Source organism: Ovis aries, chromosome 4 (genome assembly GCF_016772045.2).
Source record: "Ovis aries strain OAR_USU_Benz2616 breed Rambouillet chromosome 4, ARS-UI_Ramb_v3.0, whole genome shotgun sequence".
Classification (NCBI taxonomy): Eukaryota; Metazoa; Chordata; class Mammalia; order Artiodactyla; family Bovidae; genus Ovis; species Ovis aries.
In genome coordinates, this window is record NC_056057.1 from 73,722,543 (window position 1) to 73,745,314 (window position 22,772).

General features: G+C 39.5%; 1 protein-coding gene across 9 annotated transcripts in view; it reads left to right on the forward strand.

Annotated features, from left to right (window-relative positions):
* Positions 1-22,772, forward strand: part of ADAM22 (ADAM metallopeptidase domain 22) — a 239,367-nt gene that overhangs the window by 32,397 nt on the left and 184,198 nt on the right. For all 9 annotated transcript variants that reach the window (XM_042248675.2, XM_042248676.2, XM_042248678.2 and 6 more), the window contains exon 3: positions 7,104-7,180. In XM_042248675.2, the coding sequence (XP_042104609.1) occupies positions 7,104-7,180 (77 nt within the window). The remainder of the gene's footprint in view (positions 1-7,103; positions 7,181-22,772) is intronic.

The window sequence follows — 22,772 nt, forward strand, 5'->3', positions numbered from 1 at the left end:
CTGGGAAAGATTGAAGGCGGGAGAAGAAGGGGACAACAGAGGGTGAGATGGTTGGATGGCATCACCAACCTGATGGGTATGAATTTGAGCAAGCCTTGGGAGTTGGTGATGGAAAGGGAAGCCTGGCATGCTGCAGTCCATGGGGCTGCAAAGAGTTGTACACTACTGAGCAACTGAACTGAACTGATTATTGGACTTTGAAATATTTTGTAATACTTTGGTTAATGATTTCTTTTTTTGACTGTGAGTTTCCTGGTTACATGTCTGACTCAAGGCCCTGTGTATTTCCGGAGGTATGGTCAGTGCTCCACAAAGGTTGAATACATTGTAACTTTCCTTCAGTTTTCACAATAAAGCTATAGAAGTGTTTATTATTATTTTTGGTCTTTTAGAGGCAGAGACTTTCAGTTCAGAGACATTAAACAATTTGCCCTAGTTTGTTCCATTAATAAATGGAAGACCTAGAATTCAAAAGCAGTCTGCTTGGCTTTAAAGGCTATGTTTTTTTTGTTTTCTTTCATTTTGTTTTAACATGTTCTATTGCTGAACACTATTTGGTTCTTACAATGTTAAATGTAGAAGGTTGGATTTTAAGAGCGCTGTGGTTAATGATAGTATGTAAAGTAAGTGTCAAATATAGTGTAGATTAGGACAGCCATGAGTATGATTGAGTTAACCAGATGAAAAGAGGTAGGTATTTAACATAGAGTCATAGATATAGAATTAAGGATAGAAAGCACTAATGTTCTCACGTATATTCTATTAATTTATGTATTAAGTAGATCTACTGAGTATAATGCTCTGTTAAAAATGCTGTTGTTATACAATTCTGCTGCAATAAGTTCCATATCCTAACTAAGTAGATAGGGGAAAACTATATTATTGATGTGGTTGTAAGAAACTCCAGAATGAGGGATCTTAATGTTAATAAGCTATATCAGTCTCTTTGAGCTGTTTTGTCAGAAGTTTGCATAAGGTAGAGGAGTAATTACAGAGAGGTTATGGTGATTCTTCAGTTGCCTTGTCTGATGTAGAAAAACAGGGAAAATAGACAAAACTAATTAGTGGTGTTTTTGTTTTTTATTGAACTGAAAGTATTGGATGCAAAAAATTGCACTTGTATTTCTTAAAAAACAAAGTAGAAGCAATAAAATGTCAAAAGGAATTTAGGATGCAGAATAGCTGAAGACTCTGTTACATGCATTGAAGACTTCTTTTTAATTTTGTTAACTATTTACAGAAGTATCCTGTTGCACAATTCCATTTGACTGGTAATACTCTCACTCCATTAATATTCATGGATTCATTATTTAGGTTGGCTTAATTAAAAATCCAACTACCTGTCTTTCTCCTTGTGTCAAATTTCTGGTTCTACTGTGAAAGTTTTAGTGCATCTTTGTTTTTTTTTTTAAAAAAAGGGTGTAAATAATACAAGCTCGAAAAGTTAATTTATAGCTGCTCTTTGGATTCTGTAGGTTGGCCCTAGTTCATTGGCTCTGGGAGAACTGAAGAGAAAAAAACAGGTTGCCAAGAAGCAAAATGCATGAGGAGCATGGAGGTTATATTAACTTCACATTTAAATGTTAGCTCTTGCCCGTGAATAATAAATAGGCCTCAATCTGGGGATTGTATCAGGTTTTCTAGTCTTAAAATCCTATGATTCATTTTTTAAATTTGAAATTTAAATTATCCTTATGTAATTATATTGATTTATTAAGTTTTATTGCCATCTGGTTAGTTATTTTATGTTTTTCCATTTTTCTCCCTCAGTCTTTTTTCACAGCTATGATCAAAGTCAGCCTCACTGCTTAAAACACAAACATTTCACCATTACCTTTGTAATTTTCTTCCCTTAAAAATTGGTTTTTATGTGTGTTGTAAACTATAATTCTTAATTTCTAAGGTTGTGGTTTGTGTCAGATGTGGTAATGTTTTTGACTTTTCTGATAGAGTCAATAGTTCCAAAGATTGTCATGGTTTGATTGTCCTCTCATATGCTCTAAAAGTGCTCTTTAGAACCCAGGAAAAACTGCAAGCACCTCCAAACTGCAGAATGAAAGCAGAGATGAAGCATGGTGGGAAAGACCTGCCAGGAGGTGAAATGCTGCCCTACTACCAATATGATTTGGAAATGACATTGTCCACATGGCTCAGTTTATTTGTAAAATAAGGATGTACCTTAAATGAGCTCCAAGGGTTCTCTCAATATTATTCTATGATAACGAAGCATTTAAGATTTTAAAATCACAAGTCATTCTTACAAAGTAATTTGAAAAAGTACATTTCTGCAAAATAATAATTTTCAAATATCTCTAAGAATCATTGTTACCTTTGAATCTTCTAGTTAAAGTTAATCAATATTAGAATTCAGGGAGCAATATATGTTAGGTACTCCCCCACCAAAATAAAGAGGAAAATCTTCAGTAGATTAGTTCTCTCTTCTTAAATGTTTTCTTTTCCTTTGAGCTAAGAAGGTAAGGTTTAAGATTAACTTTCTGTGAGCCGTCCTGGCTCACTTCAAAAGTGTTAAGTAATAAGCTGGATTGTTAATATTGCCTGAATTCTGTATAATTCTACTTAATTTAGTATTTCTCCACGCTAACCTGAAGAAGTAAATACATTTCTTCTCTTCGGCCTACTGGTTAAGTCAGACATATGGGGATTGCAAGTCCCCGAGTGGTAGGAGATTATCCAGAATGCAAGAAAAAAAAAAAAAGGCTAATGTGCATTTCAGTGATCACCACTGCAAGTTTGGTTAGGCTGGAAAGTCCTATATTGGAACTTTCATTTATTTGTCTGTTTGTTTTTGTTTTGGCCATGCAGCTTGGCATGTGGGATCTTAGTTCCCTGACCAGGGACTGAACTTGAACCCCTTGCAATGAGAGCGTGGATTCTTAGCCACTAAACCTTCAGGGAAGTCCCTCTGTGTTTGGAGTTTGATCCTGGTACCTTTGTGAGTGTCAGTGCCTTGTTTGTGAGTGTCACTGTTGCAAGTGCCTTGGTTTTTAACCAAGCCATGGAGGAAAATGACATTGAATACTGATGCAATCAACTTGTTATTGGAGTTACTTTTCTAAATGTTCAGGGACATTGTTAGTGATGCTACATTAGCTTCCCATGGCTGCTGTAACATGTTGTACTGAAAACTTAATGTTAAAACAACGGAATTAATTTTCTTGCAGTTCTGGAGATCAGAAGCCTGAACTGGGTCTTAAAAGGCTAAGATGAAGGTGTTCTCAGGGCTATGCTCCTTCCGGTGGCTCCAGGGGAGAACTGGCTCTAACTTTTTCCTTTTTCTGGTTTCTAGAGCTGCCAACATTCCTTGGCATGTGGTCTTTTCCTCACCTCAGTTTAATCTCTACTTCCACTATGACAGGGCTTCCCTGGTAGCTCAGCTGGTAAAGAATCCGCCTGCAGTGCAGGAGACCCCAGTTCAATTCCACGGTCAGGAAGTTTCCCTGGAGAAGAGATAGCCTACCCACTCCAGTATTCTTGGGCTTCTCTGGTGGTTCAGATGATAAAGAATCTGCCTGCAATGTGGGAGACCAGGGTTCAATCCCTCAAATGGGAAAATCCCCTGGAGGAGGGCATGGCAACCCACTCCAGTATTCTTGCCTAGAGAATCCTCATCACATTTCCTTCTCTGACTCTGACCTTTATAAGTCTGGGGTGACTACAGTGGGTCCACCTGGATAATCCAATATACTCCCCATCTCAAGGTCCTTAACTTAACCACATCTTCAAAGCCCTTTTGCCGTGTGAGGTAACATGTTCATAGGTTCCAGAGATTACAGTGTGGGCATCTTTGGGGGCTGTTATTCTATCTATTGTCAGTTCAGCTCAGTTCAGTTGCTCAGTCGTGTCTGACTCTTTGCGACCCCATGAATCGCAGCACGCCAGGCCTCCCTGTCCGTCACCAACTCCCAGAGTTCACTCAGACTCACGTCCATCGAGTCAGTGATGCCATCCAGCCATCTCATCCTCTGTCGTCTCCTTCTCCTTCTGCCCCCAATCCCTCCCAGTATCAGAGTCTTTTCCAATGAGTCAACTCTTCTCATGAGATGGCCAAAGTACTGCAGTTTCAGCTTTAGCATCATTCCTTCCAAAGAAATCCCAGGGCTGATCTCCTTCAGAATGGACTGGTTGGATCTCCTTGCAGTCCAAGGAGATCTATCTATCGTAGATCCCTTTTAATCATTACGGTCATCAACCAGGTGTTACCTCCTCAGAGAGGCCTCCATACCACCTAGAACCCCATCTATCCTGGTTCCTGTTTACCGTGTTTTATTAACTCTGAGAACAGTGTGTTTATATTCTAAATTTATTTTTCATTTTGTGTCATTTTATTTAATTGTCACTTTCTGTCTCCCTCCACTAGAGGATAAGCCCCACTAGAGGGGAAACATGGGCAGCCTTCTTCACCACTTTGTCTCCCAAATCAAAAGCATTCCAGCACTTGGTAGACTCTCAGAAGATATTTGTTGAATGAACCAATTCGCATAAAGTCTCAGGAAGCCTGTCTTACACTAAAATACTATTAATATAATCCCATTCCTTTTACTATCAATAATAGAAACATTTTTCACTAAACAGCAGGTAACCATGCTGTCAATAGATTTCTTTTTTGAATTCAATCACTGGTTTCTCCTTGGGACTTGAGTGAGGTCAATAAAATAAAAGTACCAGCTGTAAACTGAAGCTGCAGGAAAAAGAAAATAGAAGAATTAGACAGAATTAATACAAATTTTAAGTGTTGAAGTGTTAGTCACTCAGTCATGTCCAACTCTTTGTAACCCCACGGATTGTATTCTGCCAAGCTCCTCCATCCATGGAATTCCCTAGGCAAGAATACTGGAGTGGGTTGTCATTTCCTCCTCCAGGGGATCTTCCTGACCCAGGGATTGAACCTGAGTCTCCTGCATTGCAGTCAGATTCTTTACCAACTGAGCCACCAGCGAAGCCCCACCAGGGAAGTCTTGAAAGGTGGGTAGAGCCATTTCTGGGAAAGGGCCTTGGTAAAGATCACCACCTCAGGGTCTGGTTTTTAAAAGCACAGTCATGAAAGCTACATAAAAGGTTAGAATGCACAAAACTTGTGGAATTAAAGAGTAGAAGAGAGAACTGAGTGCAAATGGGATATGACTGGGTCCCTCGGGACTTGTTTGCTTTATGTCCGAGGTGGGGATGATTGTTGAGGCTCTTGATATGTGGAGAGAGAAAGTTTGTATTTGATGTAGTAGAAAATATAGGACTTATAGTTAGGATTTTATTTTGGTAAGGAGTCAGCTTTTTTTTTTTAATTGGAGCATAATTGTTTTGCAGTGTTGTCTTAGTTCCTACCATACAACAATGTCAATCAGCTATATGTATATATATATTTATTCAGGCTTCCCAGGTGACTGTAGTGGTAAAGAATCTGTCTGGCAATGCAGGGCATGCAAGAAACATGGGTTTGATCCCTGGGTTGAGAAGATCCCCTGGAGTAGGAAATGGCAACTCACTCCAGTATTCTTGCCTGGAAAACCCCATGGACAGAGGAGCCCGGTAGGCTGCAGTCCATGGGGTCGCAAAGATTCGGATACAACTGAGCAACTGAGCACTCATACATATATCCCCTCCCTCCTGATCCTCCCTCCCACCTCACCCCCCCCCAATCCCACCTCACTAGATCATCACAGATCACTGAGCTGAGCTCCCTGTGTTATGCAGCAGCCTCCTACTAGCTATCTATTTTCACATGGTAGTGTCAGTTTTAGAAAGAGCAAAGAGGATATGAGCTGTGGCATACATGCAAATGAAGTGTAAGGTGTGGCTCCAAGAACTATCATAGAAGAGAAGTCAGAATTTGGTAATAACCAGGGTGTTAATTGGGAACAGTGAGTAGTTAGGGGGTTGAATGTTTAATGAGGCTAAGAAGTATCCAGAGAGTTCTTCACCCTTGGGATCTCATGATGATCAGAATGTGTTAGCATTCTCCCATGCTCATTTATTTCAAAGACTTTAAAACTGAAGGGCTATCCTTTGATTCCAGAAAGCTTTATCATTATTAAGCTCTCTCCTTTCTCCTGATACCATAGTCTGATGAGAGTGGAAATCCCAGATATGGTTGAGGTGCCTTTTGTGTTCCACAGAATCCTAGGATGACCCTTACTGAGATGCTCTGGTTCTTGGGGAGCAGCACCACCATCTCCCTCACATACTATATAAATACAGTTGCTCAGATGATTTACATCTCTAAAATAGTGTTTGCTTTTTTTTGCTGAAGGAATTGTACATGCTTACTGCAGGAATTATACATGCTTACTGTAGAAATTTTGGATGCTATAGATAAATATAGCACCAAAAAAAAATAATTTATAGTTCTACTGCTTAGGTGTAGTTCTATTATATGAGGAGTTGGAATAAATAGTTTTGCTTACTCTTTTCAGTTAATGCATGTGGTTATTCAATATGTTAATATTATTGATAACACTGTATGTTTTTTAGAATCCCTTGTGATTTTTTCTGGGAGTCCCTAAAATGGCATAGGAAATAGTGATGGGTTTTCCCAGTAAAATTTTAATGGGTGATGTTTGCAGTAGATGGGAGAGGGTTCAGTTTTTCTCTTAGGAATTGCAGAAACCTTGATGAAATCCCATTTGGTAAATTAGAACTGAACTATTACTTTTAAAGTATTTGAGATAGGATGAAAAGGGTTTTTTAGAAGTTTAGGTATCTTCCTTATAATAGATCACATTCATCATACTAATCTAGTCTGGCATTAACTTATTTTCTCTATTTCTTTTATAATATGCAAAGCTTAATTTTAAAAGAGTCAGTCATTTAAACCAGAATGAAATGTAGTTCAGTCTTCTTGGAAATGAAATATTTAGTCACTTGAGATAAAGCAGAAAAGGAGGATACTTGCCTTCCTTGGTTAAGTGGTACTTTAGATTAGTGAATGGCTTCAAAGAAGGTAAAGTTTTACTTTGTTTTTATTTCACTTCCATGTTGAATTGATTTTCTAATTAATATTATAAAACTTTCAGAGGATCATGAGATATATTTATCATCAGATCTCCATGACTGCATAATAAATTCCTCTTATCTTTTTGATATTGCAGTTGACTCACGTTGACCAGGCAAGCTTCCAGCTGGATGCCTTTGGAACATCTTTTATTCTTGATGTCCTGCTAAATCAGTAAGTCTTTCCTGAGCTACATGCACTGTTTTTAGATACACATTGAATCTACTTTCTTATCCTTCTGTAAAGTTTTGTTTGCTTCCTACATTTTACTTCATCTTCCTGTAACAGTTTGTAGCTGTTCAGTCACTAAGTCAAGTACGACTCTTTGCGACCCCATGGACCATAGCCCACCAGGCTCCTCTGTCCATGGGACTTCTCAGGCAAGAATACTGGAGAGGATTGCCAGTTCATTCTCCAATAACAGTTAAATGCTACATTTGAAACTATGGTACCTATTGACTATAAGTTATAAAGTCTGATAAATAACAGAAAATGGATATCCACTTGAAATTGAACTAGTATAACAGATTCAAGAATGCAAAATTGAGGGAAATACTGTAATATTTTGCATTGTTTTGTTCTTTGATCATGTATATTAAAAAGTGTAACAAAATTGTATTTCTACAATATTGATTAAAATAGTTTATTTCTTATTTTTAACATTCATGGCTTAGAACATATAGGTTAGATATTTTATACTACATAATGTTTTTTAGGGCATGAATTTCAATTTCATAGGGTGTGACTTTCCAATTTCATAGGGCATGAATAAGACTGTGTTAATATGATCTGTCTTATATTCTTCCTTGATGTAAATACCGTAAAATTGATGGTTGTATGATGCATTTTGGGCTTCCCTGGTGGCTCAGTGGTAAAGAATCTACCTGCCGATGCAGGAGATGCAGCTTTGATCCCTGGATTAGGAAGATTCCTTACAAAAGGAAATGGCAACCCACTCCAGTATTCTTTCCTGGAAAATCCCCTGGACAGAGACGCCTGGAAGGCTGCAGTGCATGGAGTCACAAAAGAGTCGGACACAACTTAGTGGCTAAAATAACAATGACTCATTGCAGTTTTTCAGCAACTTTGATGTCATAAAGTTTTTTTTTTTAACTCATTATGAAGGAATGCATGCTCCTTAGAAGAATAATGAAAGAGCAGAAAAACCATCTCATATAATTTTACCACTTGGAGACTGATTGCCCTGTTTTAATTTACTGTCTGTGTGCTTACCTCCCTATCCACCCTACTACCTATTGTTCCCTGCTTAATTTTAAAAATAATATTATCACCATTTAATATAAAGTTTGACTCATGAAATGGACATTTTTGCAGGTCAAAAATTTGCTGAGCAGCATTGTTGTATGGTCAACTAGTTATCTATATTTTAATTTTTAACTAATTTTTATTGTTGGTCTTTTTCCTCCCACTAGAATTTAAGCTCCTGAGGACTGAGATTTATTTTCCTTTACTGATGTATCCTTAGGCACTAAATTCTAGAATAGCAGGTCATATTGACATAGAAACCAAAGGCTGGAGTAGGCCAGGAGATAGAGGAGATGACTGATGAGAGTGGAGGCTGTCAGTTGGGGAAGAATGAAGCAGCAAAAAAGAAAGATGTCAGGGATTCCTGGTGGCACTGTGGTTGAGACTTTGAGCTTCCACTTCAAGGGGAAATTCCCTTGTTGGGAACTAAGATCCCATATGCCATGCAGTGTGACCAAAAATTAAAAAAACAAAACAAAACAAAACATAAGATCATGGCATCTGGTTCCATCACTTCATGGCAAATAGATGGGGAAACAGTGGAAACAGTGTCAGACTTTATTTTTTTGGGCTCCAAAATCACTGCAGATGGTGACTACAGCCATGAAATTGAAAGACTCTTATTCCTTGGAAGGAAAGTTATGACCAACCTAGATAGCATATCCAAAAGCAGAGACATTACTTTGCCAACAAAGGTCCGTCTAGTCAAGGCTACGGTTTTTCCAGTAGTCATGTATGGATGTGAAAGTTGGACTGTGAAGAAAGTTGAACACTGAAGAATTGGTGCTTTTGAACTGTGGTGTTGGAGAAGACTCTTGAGAGTCCCATGGACTGCAAAGAGATCCAACCAGTCCATTCTAAAGGAGATCAGTCCTGGGTGTTCTCTGGAAGGAATGATGCTAAAGCTGAAACTCCAGTACTTGGGCTACCTCATGCAGAGTTGACTCATTGGAAAAGACTCTGATGCTGGGAGGGATTGGGGGCAGGAGGAGAAGGGGCCGACAGAGGATGAGATGGCTGGATGGCATCATCGACTCGATGGACATGAGTTTGAGTGAACTCTGGGAGTTGGTGATGGACAGGGAGGCCTGGCATGCTGCAATTCACGGGGGCGCAAAGAGTCAGACATGACTGAGCGACTGAACTGAACTGAAAATAAAAAGGAGAAAGAGGGCAAGTGTTTGGGACTGGCTTCCAAAAGTGGAGATATGTATCTGGGCATGATTTGGAAAGTCTGGGTATGGTTCGGAAAGACTCTTACTTTAATGACTCTTTCCCATCCTTCCTTTAAGTCGTTCCTGGGAATAGCTCCTGCTTTGTTTTCTGGTTTCTGACAGTGCTAATGCCTTGACTTTCAGTACCCCAATGAAGAAAGGATATTTATTCATCTTTCCCAAGTCACTTGACTTCTTCTGGAGACATCTGAGCCCTAAAGCTTTCTGTTCCTGAAGGAGAAATACATATGGCCATACTTATCAGAGCATGAAACAGAATAGTAAGGGTGCAGCAGATTTCTTTCGAGATAGGGGCAAGAAACTCCATCCTTATTGCAGTACAAAGGATAAAATAATGGCATAAATGGCATAAATAGAGATTGTTTGGACTGAGAAATATGCAAACTGTGTTTTGTTTTGTTTTTTGGCTATGATCTATATTAAACATAGGTGTCAAATATCTATTTTCTTTATGTTGTATGATCTAGAATGATTTTATACAAAGGGTTTTTTCCTTATTTTTATGGAGAATGTTTTTATTTCATGGTTTCACTTTATGTATTGTCTTGTGGTTATGCTGGTTAGGGAGCAGAAAGATGAAAAATTGATTATTTTGCTCTTTAAACTTTTCCTTCTTTCTTTCTCGCTCTCCTTTCCTCCCACTCTTCCTCCGTTGCTTTCTTTATCCTTCTTTCTTTCCTTCCTTCCTTCTTTTTTCTCACTCATAGGTGTCATAATATTTATTTAAGATACTTTTTAATTTACTTTTTCTTCTTAAGTTTTTAGAATTGAGATAGAGCTGGTTTACAACATTATGGTAGTTCCAGATATGTAACTTAGTGTTTCAAAATTTTCATAGATTATACTCCATTTGACATAAAATAATACCTATATTCCTTGTGCTGTACAATATATCATTGTAGATAATTTATTTTATACATAGTGATTTGTATCTCTTAATCCTCTATCCCTGTATTACCCACCCCCTTCTTCCCTAGCCCCACTGGAAACCACTAGTTTATTCTGCTGCTGCTGCTGCTGCTAAGTCGCTTCAGTCGTCTGCAACTCTGTGTGACCCCATAGATGGCAGCCCACCAGGCTTCCCTGTCCCTGAGATTCTCCAGGCAAGAACACTGGAGTGGGTTGTCATTTCCTTCTCCAATGCAGGAAAGTGAAAAGTGAAAGTGAAGTCGCTCAATCATCTCCGACTCTTAGCGACCCCATGGACTGCAGCCTACCAGGCTCCTCTGTCCATGGGATTTTCCAAGCACTAGTTTATTCTAAATATCTGTAAATCTGTTTCTGTTTTGTCATATTGATTCTTTTTTTGTGTGTGTTTTAGGTTCCACATGTAAGTGATAACATAAAGTATTTGTCTTTGATTTCTTTAAGCATATTAGGCTCTAGGTCCATCTATGTTGTTGAAAATGCAAAATTTGATCCTGTGTATATGGTGAATTGGTTACTTTTCCCAGTGTTGGAGAACTGGCCTTTTATAGTGTTCTAGTAGCTCTGGTCATCACTGCTATGTGCTATAGGGGTTCTCCCTATGTGGGTTGTGTGGGTGCTTCTGATGTAGTGTGCTGACTACTATGGGCATGCTGCTTGACATGACTGGCCCCCCTGTTCAGTTGGTTGCCCCTTGTGTGGAGGCTTCTGGCTACTGGCTGGTGGGGCCAGGTAATTACAAGGTAGGCTGTGGAACCTCGAAGGTTCCCAGAGATAGTGCTGGCTCACTGGTGAGTGGAACTGGGTCCCGAGGGCTCTGACTGCAGGGCCCTGGGAATCCCAAGACTGGTGGGTGGGGCTAGACCCTAGGACCACTGTCTGAGGGGCCTGAGATGTCTCAAATCTTGAATCAGCCTGTTGGTGGGCAGGGTCTAGTCCTGGGGTCTCTGGCTACAGAATCCAGGGGTCCCAGAACTGGTGTTGGGTCACTGTTGGTTGAGGCCAATTCCTGATAGAGCTGCTGGGGGTCGAGGATGTCCTGAAGTTGTGTTTCCGTACTGGTGAATGGAGCCAGACACGGGGTGGGACCGATGTTGAGGGTTGGGGAGGAGGGAGCATGGCAGGGAAGAAGATTCTGGGGCTGGTGTGAGCAAAGCAGAATCCCAGCGCCTCTGGCTCCAGGACCCTTGGTGTTCCAAAACTAATGTTTGCATCCTGGTGTGTGGAGCCAGGTCCTAGGACTCCTGGTGGATGCAAAAAGCCGTGTCCAGGATTGGCTATGGACTCAGTGGGTCTTGAGGCAGCTAGCCTCCTGGTGGGTGGGGCTGTGTCTCCTCCTGCTCGTTGCTTGGCCTGAGATGTCCCAGTACTAATGCCTACTGGCTGGCGGGCAGTGCTGGGTCTTGGAGCTAATAAGTTAGAGGGAGGATTCCAGAATAGTGCCCACCAGGGCCAGCGTCCATGTGGTAGAACTTGTTCCCCAAAATGTGTTCCACCAGCATCTTGGTGCCTCCTGTCTCTCTGGAACACTGCAAAATCATCAGGTAGGTCTGATGCAGGCTCCTTTCAAATTATTGCTTCTGCCTTGGGTCCCAGAGCACGTGAGATTTTGCATGTGACCTTTAAGAGTGGAGTCTCTATTTTCCTCAGCCCTCTGGCTTCCCCCAAAAGTAATCTCTGCTGGCCTTTAAACCCAGACATTCTGTAGGTTCATCTTCCTGGCGCTGGACCTTTGGGCTGGGGGGCACAGTGTGGGGCTCTGATTCCTCACTCCTAGGTGACAATCTCTGCAGTTATAGCTCTTCTCCCATTTGTGATTTGCCCACCCACTGCTGTGGGTCTCAACTATATGGCACTGTCACCTCTCCTACCTGCCTCCTTGCAGTTCCTCCTTTGTATCTATAATTGTAGAAGGTTTTTTTCTGGTAGGTTCTGGTCTTTCACATCAGTGGTTTCTCTGTAAATAGTTGTCATTTTGGGATACCCTTGAGAGGAGGTGAGCCCAGGGTCTTCCTACTCCACCATCTGGGGAACTCTTCAATCTAAGCTGTTTGCTTTAGGAAGCAATTCCAGGGCTGTGGAATAGGTCGTTTTTGTGGTTTTTTTTTTTTTTTTTCGCTCTTGTTTTAAACTGGAGGCAAGTCAAGTCCTTGTGTAGCTGAATTCCAGTTGCAGAGTGGATCCCCAAAATATGTATTTTTAGATTGGAAGGAAGGAAAAGTGTCATTACATAATACTCCTTCTGAATGTTCAGGAAGCAAGTTTGTCTGTAACCAAATTATATAATAGTTCAATCTTTGGGTCCTAACTCATACAGGCAGCAGATAAAGACTATGGGGTGGTTAAAAATGAAAAGAACAGTCAGTTCCTGTATTATCAAGACTAGGAAGGGTGGGAAGCAGTTCTCAATGCCTTTAAGGGGTCATACAGTTGTGGAATTTCACTCTTTTGGACAGATATGTCAGTAAAACCAAACATATGCCTGTCCTGACCTGATTTGGCCTGGTCAAACAAGTCTTGAGGCCAACACTGGATTGTTCCAGAGGTCAGCAACTGGTGTTACACTTTACTCTGAACCATTCCTCAGAAAGAAAAGGCTTAATAAAGACATTTAACTCTATTATTGAAACAATTCAGGCCAAGTCTGTTCCTGTAACTCTCTCCTTTCTTCTTTAAGAAGTAGATGATTAAACTGTGTAAAGGAATGCAAAAATACTGAAAATATTTTTTATAGAGCTCCGTGATTTTTTTCTACAATAGGTGGCCTGACAGATGTAAACCACACACACACATTCATGTACACCCCACACCCCACACCATGCAAGGAGCAAATATTCCACGTGAACTGTGGTTGGTTGTTCTAGGATGTGAAATACATAACAGTAAAGAGAGAACCCATCTGTTTTTTTGTCGATGATTTTTTAAAATTGTATTTTATGTTGAATTATAGTTGATCAAAAATGTCTGTTTCAGGTGGGTGTACTGGAAAGGGATTCAGTTATACACATATGCATGTATCTATATTCTTTTTCAAATTCTTTTCCCATTTAGATTATTATTGAGTAGAGCTCTTTGTACTGTACAGTAGGTCTTTGTTGGTTATCTATTTTAAATATAGTAGTGTGTATGCATTTGGAAGAGATTCTGCTGTCCAGCTATCAGATCTTAGGATGATCCAACTTGTAAATTTTGACTTTTTAAGATAGATTGTTTCCTCTTCATCTTCTTACATCAGTAACAACAAAATAATAGTTTCTCTCACTCTGTGATTTTTTTTTAATTAAAATTCTTTTTATTGACGTATAGTTGATTTACAATTTTTAAAATATTTATTTATTTATTTAAATTGTAGGCTAATTGCTTTACAATACTGTGGTGGTTTTGCCATACATTGACATGAATCAGTCATGGGTGTACGTGTCCCCCCGTCCTGAGGCTCCCACCTCCCTCTGATATCAGCTTTTTTTCCTAACTCACCAGGGCACTGGGGGTAGGGAGGACACCAAAGACTCAAACGTAACAGTAGATGGCAGTAGATGGGTTGTCCATGCAGATAGGAGGTGATGTAGAGCCAGGGTTTGGGAATGGGGATGTGGTGGGAGGAGAAACAGGAGAAAGCTCAGACAAGGAACACCCAAATTCTATTCAGATGGGCAAGTCCAGTCTTCTTTCATTTAGGGGAATCACATGCTTGCTTTCCACTGGGACTCTTGAATTTGCAATAAAACGGAGTCACGATAAGTAAAAGACAGGGCATGAATTCAATTGGAACTGAAGGTTAAATCTCATTTACTTAACCATGTCCAATTTTCAGTGTGGTAAATAAGATGTTTACAGTGTGGATAAAAATAAGTGAGGAGGATAATATTATAATTAAATGATGGTATTATGTGATGATAAAGAATAACATAAGAGATTTCTCACTGTTACTAATAAATCTGTAACTATCTTGTTTAACATAATTCATTATGGTAAATATTTGTTTATATGTACATTTAATACAAATTATTATGTAGAACACAAATCTGTGTTGAATAGTTCTTATCAATAATGGTCCTTACCTTCATTTTGTATACACATGTAGGTGTATATAAATATATGTGCTCATGTATGTATACATAAGATGCACACACACATGTACATAACACATATGAATGCAGACACACATGTACATAATTCATATGTATACATGTGTCTTCATTTTTAAACCTTTAGTAAACAGTAAGAGTTCTTCTTTCCTCATCTTCCTTGAATAGAATGAGGGAATAAGTATCCTATTCTTAGGGAGCCTGTATTCTAGTCAGAAAAAGCAATGAACATGTTAACAAACAAAGTAATTTTGGAGAGTGACGGTGCCATTAATAGCAGGTGCCTGATGTGGAGGTGAGGATGCTGTCTGAGCAGTTTTTCCATCCATATCACTGTGGTTGTTGCTGTTTTTTTTTTTTTTTTTTTTATAATTTAAGCAGCAGTTGTTATCAGGCCGTCTCTAAGAAGATGACATTTGACTGTAAGGGCAGAGAGAAAGAACAGTGCGTATCAAGACCTGGAGGCAGAAATAAGCTTAGTGTGTTTGAGAGACAGGAAGATGGCTTAGAAGATTGGAACAGGAGCTAAGAGGTTATTAAATGAGGTTGATGGTGTGTGTGTTAGCTGCTCAATCATGTCTGACTCTTTGTGACCCCGAGAACTGTAGCCTGCCAGGCTCCTCTGTCCGTGGAATTCACCAGGCAAGAATACTGGAGTAGGTAGCCATTCCCTTATCCAGGGGATCTTCCCAACCCAGGGATCAAACCCAGGTCTCCTGCACTGCAGGTGGATTCTTTACCATATGGACCACCAGGGAAAAGTTTGACAGTAGAGAGACCCAAATCATGTAGAAAAGTAGAAGGATCCTTTTAGGCCACAGGAAAGACTTTGAATAATAGTCTAAGCAGACGTAACTAATATTTTTACACCATAAGTTGCAGTATTCACTCATTTCCATACTGATTTATGATCCTTTCTGCATCATATTTAGTTTTTGTATATTTTACTGTCTTCTCAAGGCAATCTCTTCTAAAGATCTGTTCATTAGTTATTGGGCCTAGTACCACTATACTGTTTATCATAGCTTTTTAAAGTGTTTTAACATCTAGCATGGAAACCTCTCTTGTTAGTTTTATTTTGCAAAATTTCTTAAGATATTTTTGTCTATTCTTAGTTGGAAATTTAGGGTAATTTTGTCACTGTCTTTTTAGAATTTTAACTGGACTGCCACTAAACCTATGATTTAATTTGAGAAAAGTGCACCTTTTATGGTACTAAGTCTTTCCATCTATATCATTGTGATTGTTGTTGTTTTTTAAATTTAAGCATCTTTTTTCTGTCTCGCAGTAAAATTTAGTACTTTGGTTTTTGTAGGTCTTACACATTTCATGTAGAACATATTCATGGGAATTATGTTTTTTTGTTGCTACTGTGGAGATTTTTTCCATCATATTTTATAATTAATTACTAGTATCATTCGTAATATTACTAATGGCTGTTGATTGTTTCTTTGGGTTTTATAGTTTGATAGTAACATGACTGGAAAATCATGAGAGCTTTAGTTGTCTTTCCAAGACGATAGTTATTACTGTTACACACTCTAGTGCTTTTTCTAGAAGTTCCTGAATACTATTATTTGATGATAATAACATTTTTCTCTTGGTTCTTTTGAGGATAGGAGTATCGCTAGAATTTGTTGTTAAGCAGGATGTTGATTCTTGATTTTTGAGAGCTAGTCTTTGTCATGGCATCCAGTCTGATCACTTCATGGCAAATAGATGGGGAAACAATGGAAACAGTGACAGACTATTTTTTTGCACTCCAAAATCACTGCAAATGATGACTGCAGCCATGAAATTAAAAGACACTTACTCCTTGGAAGAAAAACTATGACAAACCTAGACAGCATATTGAAAAGCAGAGACATTATTTTACCAACAAAGGTCTGTCTAGTTCAAGTTATGGTTTTTCCAGTAGTCATGTATGGATGTGAGAGTCGGACTATAAAGAAAGCCGAGTGCTGAAGAATTTATGCTTTTGAATTGTGGTGTTGGAGAAGACTGTTGAGTCCCTTGGACAGCAAGGAGACCAAACCAGTCAATCCAAAGGAGACCAGTCCTAAATATTCATTGGAAGGACTGATGCTGAAGCTGAAGCTCCAATGCTTTGGCCACCTGATGTGAAGAGCCGACTCATTGGAAAAGACCCCGATGCTGGGAAAGATTGAAGGCAGGATTAGAAGGGGACGATATGGGATGAGATGGTTGGATGGCATCACTGACTCAATGGATATGAGTTTGAGCAATCTTCGGGAGATGGTGAAGGACAGGGAAGCCTGGCATACTGCAGTCCATGGGATAGCAAAGAGTTGGATACAATTGAGTGACTGAACAACAAAGTTTTTATTGTGTTAGACCAATATCCCATATCTTGTTTAAGTTTTTTCCTTTTTTATAAGAGTATTAGATTTTCTTGAATACCTTTTTAATCAATGCAATGAACATACAGATTTTCTTAACTGACTTTTTGTGTTTATTATGTTAATGTTTCCTGTTATGAGAAATTATTCTTGACCATAGAGGATAAGCTCTACATTGGATAATGTAGGATAATTGCCTATGTTGGATAATTCATTGTTTCTGGCCTCTCTACTGGTGACTATAAAAGGGCATCACACTTCCTATTTTTATTTAAATTACATGGCACAAGTCCCTGCTGGTTTTCCTGCTGTAAATTGCCTCCATCTCCAAGTGTCTCTTTCCCTCAACTGTTTGTGAGTTTGTTCTCTACTCTTTTGTCTTGCCACTCTATTCTTGCCTCAGATAGAAGCTCATGACAGCTGCTCTGCTGAGCACAGCTATCCCCCGCAAGGTGATGGCTGCTAACATCTGCCAGGAGTGGTCCCTCTAAGAACCCAGAAGCCCAAACCCGTCCACAGTCCTTCTTGTGAAGGGCATGCACAAAGACATGCCCTCTGCTCAGAGTCAGGCAGAGCAGAGAGGAAGTTCTTTCTTTTCCCTGTCCAAGGCGCACCTTACATTCTAGTTCCAGGTAAAAAGCAGTTGGGACGTCCACTCTCAGAAGGTGAAATTGAACCCCTGTTTTCAGAGTTTTGTTCTGACTTGACTCCCATGACTTGACAGTAGCTTTCAAAGGATGGCTTATTCAACTTTAAACAATAGCCCAGACACAACGCAGTCCAGACACCAAATACATCTTTGTCACAGTCGTTCCTCCTGCATGAGGGGTAGAAAAGATCCGGATTGCACAGCCTTCCTGCTTTAACTCTGGCTCCTAATTTCCTCTGATGTTGTGCTTAGGCAAGGACAGATCGTTTTCAGGACTGGAGCAGGTTGACAAGCAACAGATGTGTAGTGGCTTAACTCTGCAGTTAACACCTTGAGGTGAGTGTAATTGGTTTTCTCTGCTGGTTCAAGATTTCCCCAGGGTTCGGAGAACTCCGAGTATATTTTAGGGGAACTTGCCCCTCCAAAAAGGGAAGGTTGCCCACTTACAAATTCTGGTTTCCATTTTAGAATGCTGCAACTAATTTTAAGGCAATTTCTAGCTTAAAATGATAAGATCCAGTTTTTTTGGTACTCCATTAAAAACTGCTAAAATAGTTTTGCTGTTATATTGTTTAGGACTTTTGCATCAGCTGTCATGAAACTGGCATTAGTCTTTTTTTTTTTGTATCAGACATAAAAGCTATAAAAATGATATTTTTCACTTATAAAGTATTCCCTGAAACATTATTTTCTGTAGTATAGGAATCATACATATATATTTTATTGTTTTAAAGTCCTTATCTTTACCCTGACTGGTCCTGTAATACTTTTAATAAATAAGACATTGATAAACTATTCTTTGATGGATTGATGTATTCATCTACTTGTTTTTAAGCCAACTTTGGGAAATTACATCTTCCCAAAATGTAATTTTTATTTTAAAATAGTCATTTTTTCCCCCTTGGCTGCACCATACAGCTTGTGGGATCTTAGTTCCCACACCAAAGAGTGAACCTGGGCCCCTGGTAGTGGAAGGGTAGACTGCTAACCACAGGAAAGCAGGGAAATGCCTAAGTGTGCTTTTTAGAAAATAATTTCTAAAATTTTGTCTGTACCTATTATATAATTTCTTTCTCAATGCTATTTTTATTTGTACTTATCAAATATAACTCGACATATACAGACTTTTAGAAACTAAACACTATGTTTAGAAACATATTTATTGCATAAAATTAAAGACTTTTCATAAAGTTTTTTACTGAGGTATTTTTGTTTGTCATAAAATTCATCCATTTCAAGTTATACATTTTAATGATTTTTTAAAGTAACTCTACTGAGTGGTACAACCATCAACAAAGGCAATGTCAGTTGTAAAACACTTTCCATCTCTCCCAAAATATCCCTTATTTCCATTTAATCTTAATTCACATTCCTATCTCCATCTCTAGATAATGACTAATTTACCTTTTATCTTTGTAAGTTTGCCTTTTTTGGACATTTCATATGAATGTGTGGTCTTGATCTGGTTTCATTTATTTGGTGTGTTTTCGAAGTTCATCTGTAACGAGCTTTGTTCCTTTTTATTGTGGAGTGTTACTTCATTGTATAGATATATCACATTCTATCGATCCACTGCTGTTTCCAGTTTGGAAGTATTATGAATAATGCTGCTGTGAACATTCACAGGCAGGTCTCTGTGTGGGTGTAGGTTTTCAATTCACTTCAGTTCAGTTCAGTCAGTCGTGTCTGACTCTTTGCTACCCCATGGACTGCAGCACACCAGGCCTCCCTGTCCATTACCAACTCCCAGAGCTTACTTAAACTCATGTCCATTGAGTCAGTGATGTCATCCAATCATCTCATCCTCTGTTATCGCCTTCTTCTCCCGCCTTCAATCTTTCCCAGCATCAGGGTCTTTTCAAATGAGTCAGTTCTTCGCATCAGATGGCCAAAGTATTGGAGCTTCAGCTTCAGGATCAGTCCTTCCAATGAATATTCAGGACTGATTTCCTTTAGGATGGACTGGTTTGATCTCCTTGCAGTGCAAGGGACTCTGAACAGTATTCTCCAACACTACAGTTCAAAAACATCAATTCTTCGGTGCTCAGCTTTCTTTATAGTCAAACTCTCACATCCATACATGACCACTGGAAAAACCATAGCTTTGACTAGACAGACCTTGTTGGCAAAGTAATGTCTCTGCTTTGTAATATGCTGTCTGGGTTGGTCATAACTTTTCTTCCAAGGAGTAAGTGTCTTTTTATTTCATGGCTGCAGTCATCATTTGCAGTGATTTTGGAGTGTAAAAAAATAAAGTCAGCCACTGTTTCCACTGTTTCCCCATCTATTTGCCATGAAGTGATGAGACCAGATGCCATGATCTTCGTTTTCTGAATGTTGAGTTTTAAGCCAACTTTTTCACTCTCCTCTTTTACTTTCATCAAGAGGCTCTTTAGTTCTTCACTTTCTCCCATAAAGGTGGTATCATCTTTGAGTCCAGCTTGTACTTCATCCAGCCCAGCGTTTCTCATGATGTACTCTGCATACAAGTTAAATAAGCAGGGTGACAATATACAGCCTGTTGTACTCCTTTTCCTATTTGGAACCAGTCTGTTGTTCCATGTCCAGTTCTAACTTGCTTCCTGACCTGCATACGGTTTCTCAAGAGGCAGGTCAGGTGGTCTGGTATTCCCATCTCTTTCAGAATTTTCCACAGTTTGTTGTGATCTACACAGTCAGAGGCTTTGGAGTAGCCAATAAAGCAGAAGTAGATGTTTTTCTAGAACTTTCTTGCTTTTTCCATGATCCAGTGGATGTTGGCAATTTGATCTCTGGTTCCCCTGCCTTTTCTAAATCGAGCTTGAACATCTGGAAGTTCACATTTCACATACTGTTGAAGGCTGGCTTGGAGAATTTTGAGCATTATTTTACTAGTGTGTGAGATGAGTGCAATTGTGCCATAGTTTGACCATTGCTTGGCATTCCTTTTCTTTGGGATTGGAATGAAAACTGACCTTTTCCAGTTCTGTGGCCACTGCTAAGTTTTCCAGATTCACTGGCATATTGAGTGCAGCACTTTCACAGCATCATCTTTCAGGATTTGAAATAGCTCAACTGGAATTCCATCACCTCCACTAGCTTTGTTTGCAGTGATGCTTCCTAAGGCCCACTTGATTTCTCATTCCAGGATAACTTTCTATAGGTGAGTGATCATACCATCATGATTATCTGGGTCATGAAGATCTTTTTTGTATAGTTCTGTGTATTCTTGCCACCTCTAATTAAGATCTGCTTCTGTTAGGTCCATACCATTTCTGTCCTTTATTAAGCCCATCTTTGCATGAAATGTTCCCTTGGTATATCTAATTTCCTTGAAGGGATCTCTATAGTCTTTCCCGTTCTATTGTTTTCCTCTATTTCTTTGCATTGATCACTGAGGAAAGCTTTCTTATCTCTCCTTGTTCTTCTTTGGAATTCTGCATTCAAATGAATATATCTTTCCTTTTCTCTTTTGCCTTTCACTTCTCTTCCTTTCACAGCTATTTGTAAGCCTCCTCAGACAACCATTTTGCCTTTTTGCATTTCTTTTTCTTGGGGATGGTCTTGATCCCTGCCTCTTGTACAATGTCAGGAACCTCTGTCCATAGTTCTTCAGGCACTCTGTCTATCAGATCTATTTCCTTGAATCTATTTGTCACTTCCACTGTACAATCATAAGGGATTTGATTTAGGCCACACCTGAATGGTCTAGTGGTTTTCCCTACTTTCTCCAATTTCAGTCTGAATTGAGCAATAAGGAGTTCATGATCTGATCCACAGTCTGCTCCCAGTCTTGTTTTTGCTGACTATATAGAGCTTCTCCATCTTTGGCTGCAAAGAATATAATCTATCTGATTTCGTTATTGACCATCTGGTGATGTCCATGTATAGAGTCATCTCTTGTGTTGTTGGAAGAGGGTGTTTGCTATGACCAGAGTGTTCTCTTGGCAAAACTCTATTAGCCTTTGCCCTGCTTCATTCTGTACTCCAAGGCCAAATTTGCCTGTTTCTCCAGGTATTTCTTGACTTGATACTCTTGTATTCCAGTCCCCTATAATGAAAATGACATCTTTTTTTTTTTAGGGTTAGTTCTAGAAGTCTTGTAGGTCTTCATAGAACCAGTCAACTTCAGCTTCTTTGGCATTACTGGTTGGGGCATAGACTTAGACAGGTATGATATTGAATGGTTTGACTTGGAAATGAACAGAGATCATTCTATCGTTTTTGAGATTGTATCCCAGTACTGCATTTCAGACTCTTTTGTTGACTATGATGGCTACTCCAGTTCTTCTAAGGGATTCTTTTCCACAGTAGCAGATGTAATGGTTATCTGAGTTAAATTTACCCATTCCAGTCCATTTTAGTTTGCTGATTCCTGAAATGTTGACATTCACTCTTGCTATCTCCTATTTGACCACTTCCAATTTGCCTTGACCGGGCTTCCCTGGTGGCTCAGATGGTAAAGCTTCTGCCAGCAGTGTGGGAGACCTGGTTTCGATCTCTGGCTTGGGATGATCCCCTGGGGAAGGAAATGGCAACCTACTCCAGTACTCTTGTCTGGAAAATTACACGAATGAAGGAGCCTGGTAGGCTACAGTCCATGGGATCACAAGAGTTGGAAACGACTGAGCAACTTCACTATGGACCTAACGTTCTAGGTTCCTATGCAATATTGCTCTTTACAGCATCAGACTTTATTTCCATCACCAGTCATATCCACAACTGGATGTTGTTTTTGCTTTTGCTCTGTCTCTTCATTCTTTCTGGAGTTATTTGTCCACTGATCTCCAGTAGCATACTGGACACCTATGGACCTAGGGAGTTCATCTTTCAGTGTCCTATCTTTTTGCCTTTTCATACTGTTCATGGGGTTCTCAAGGCAAGAATACTGAAGTGGTTTGCCATTCCCTTCTTCAGTGGACATTTTCTCAGAACTCTCCACCATGACCCACCCATCTTGGGTGGCCCTACACTGCATGGCTCATAGTTTCATCGAGTTAGACAAGGCTGTGATCCATGTGATTTAGATTGGTTAGTTTTCTGTGACTGTGGTTTTCAGTCTGTCTGCCCTCTGATGGAGAAGGATAAGAGACTTATGGAAGCTTCCTGATGGGAGAGACTGACTAAGGGGGAAACTGGGTCTTGTAATGGGCAGGGCCATGCTCAGTAAATATTGAATCCAATTTTCTGTTGACACGTGGGGCTGTGTTCCCTCCCTCTTATTTACCTGGGGCCAAACTGCGGTGGAGGTAATGAAGATAA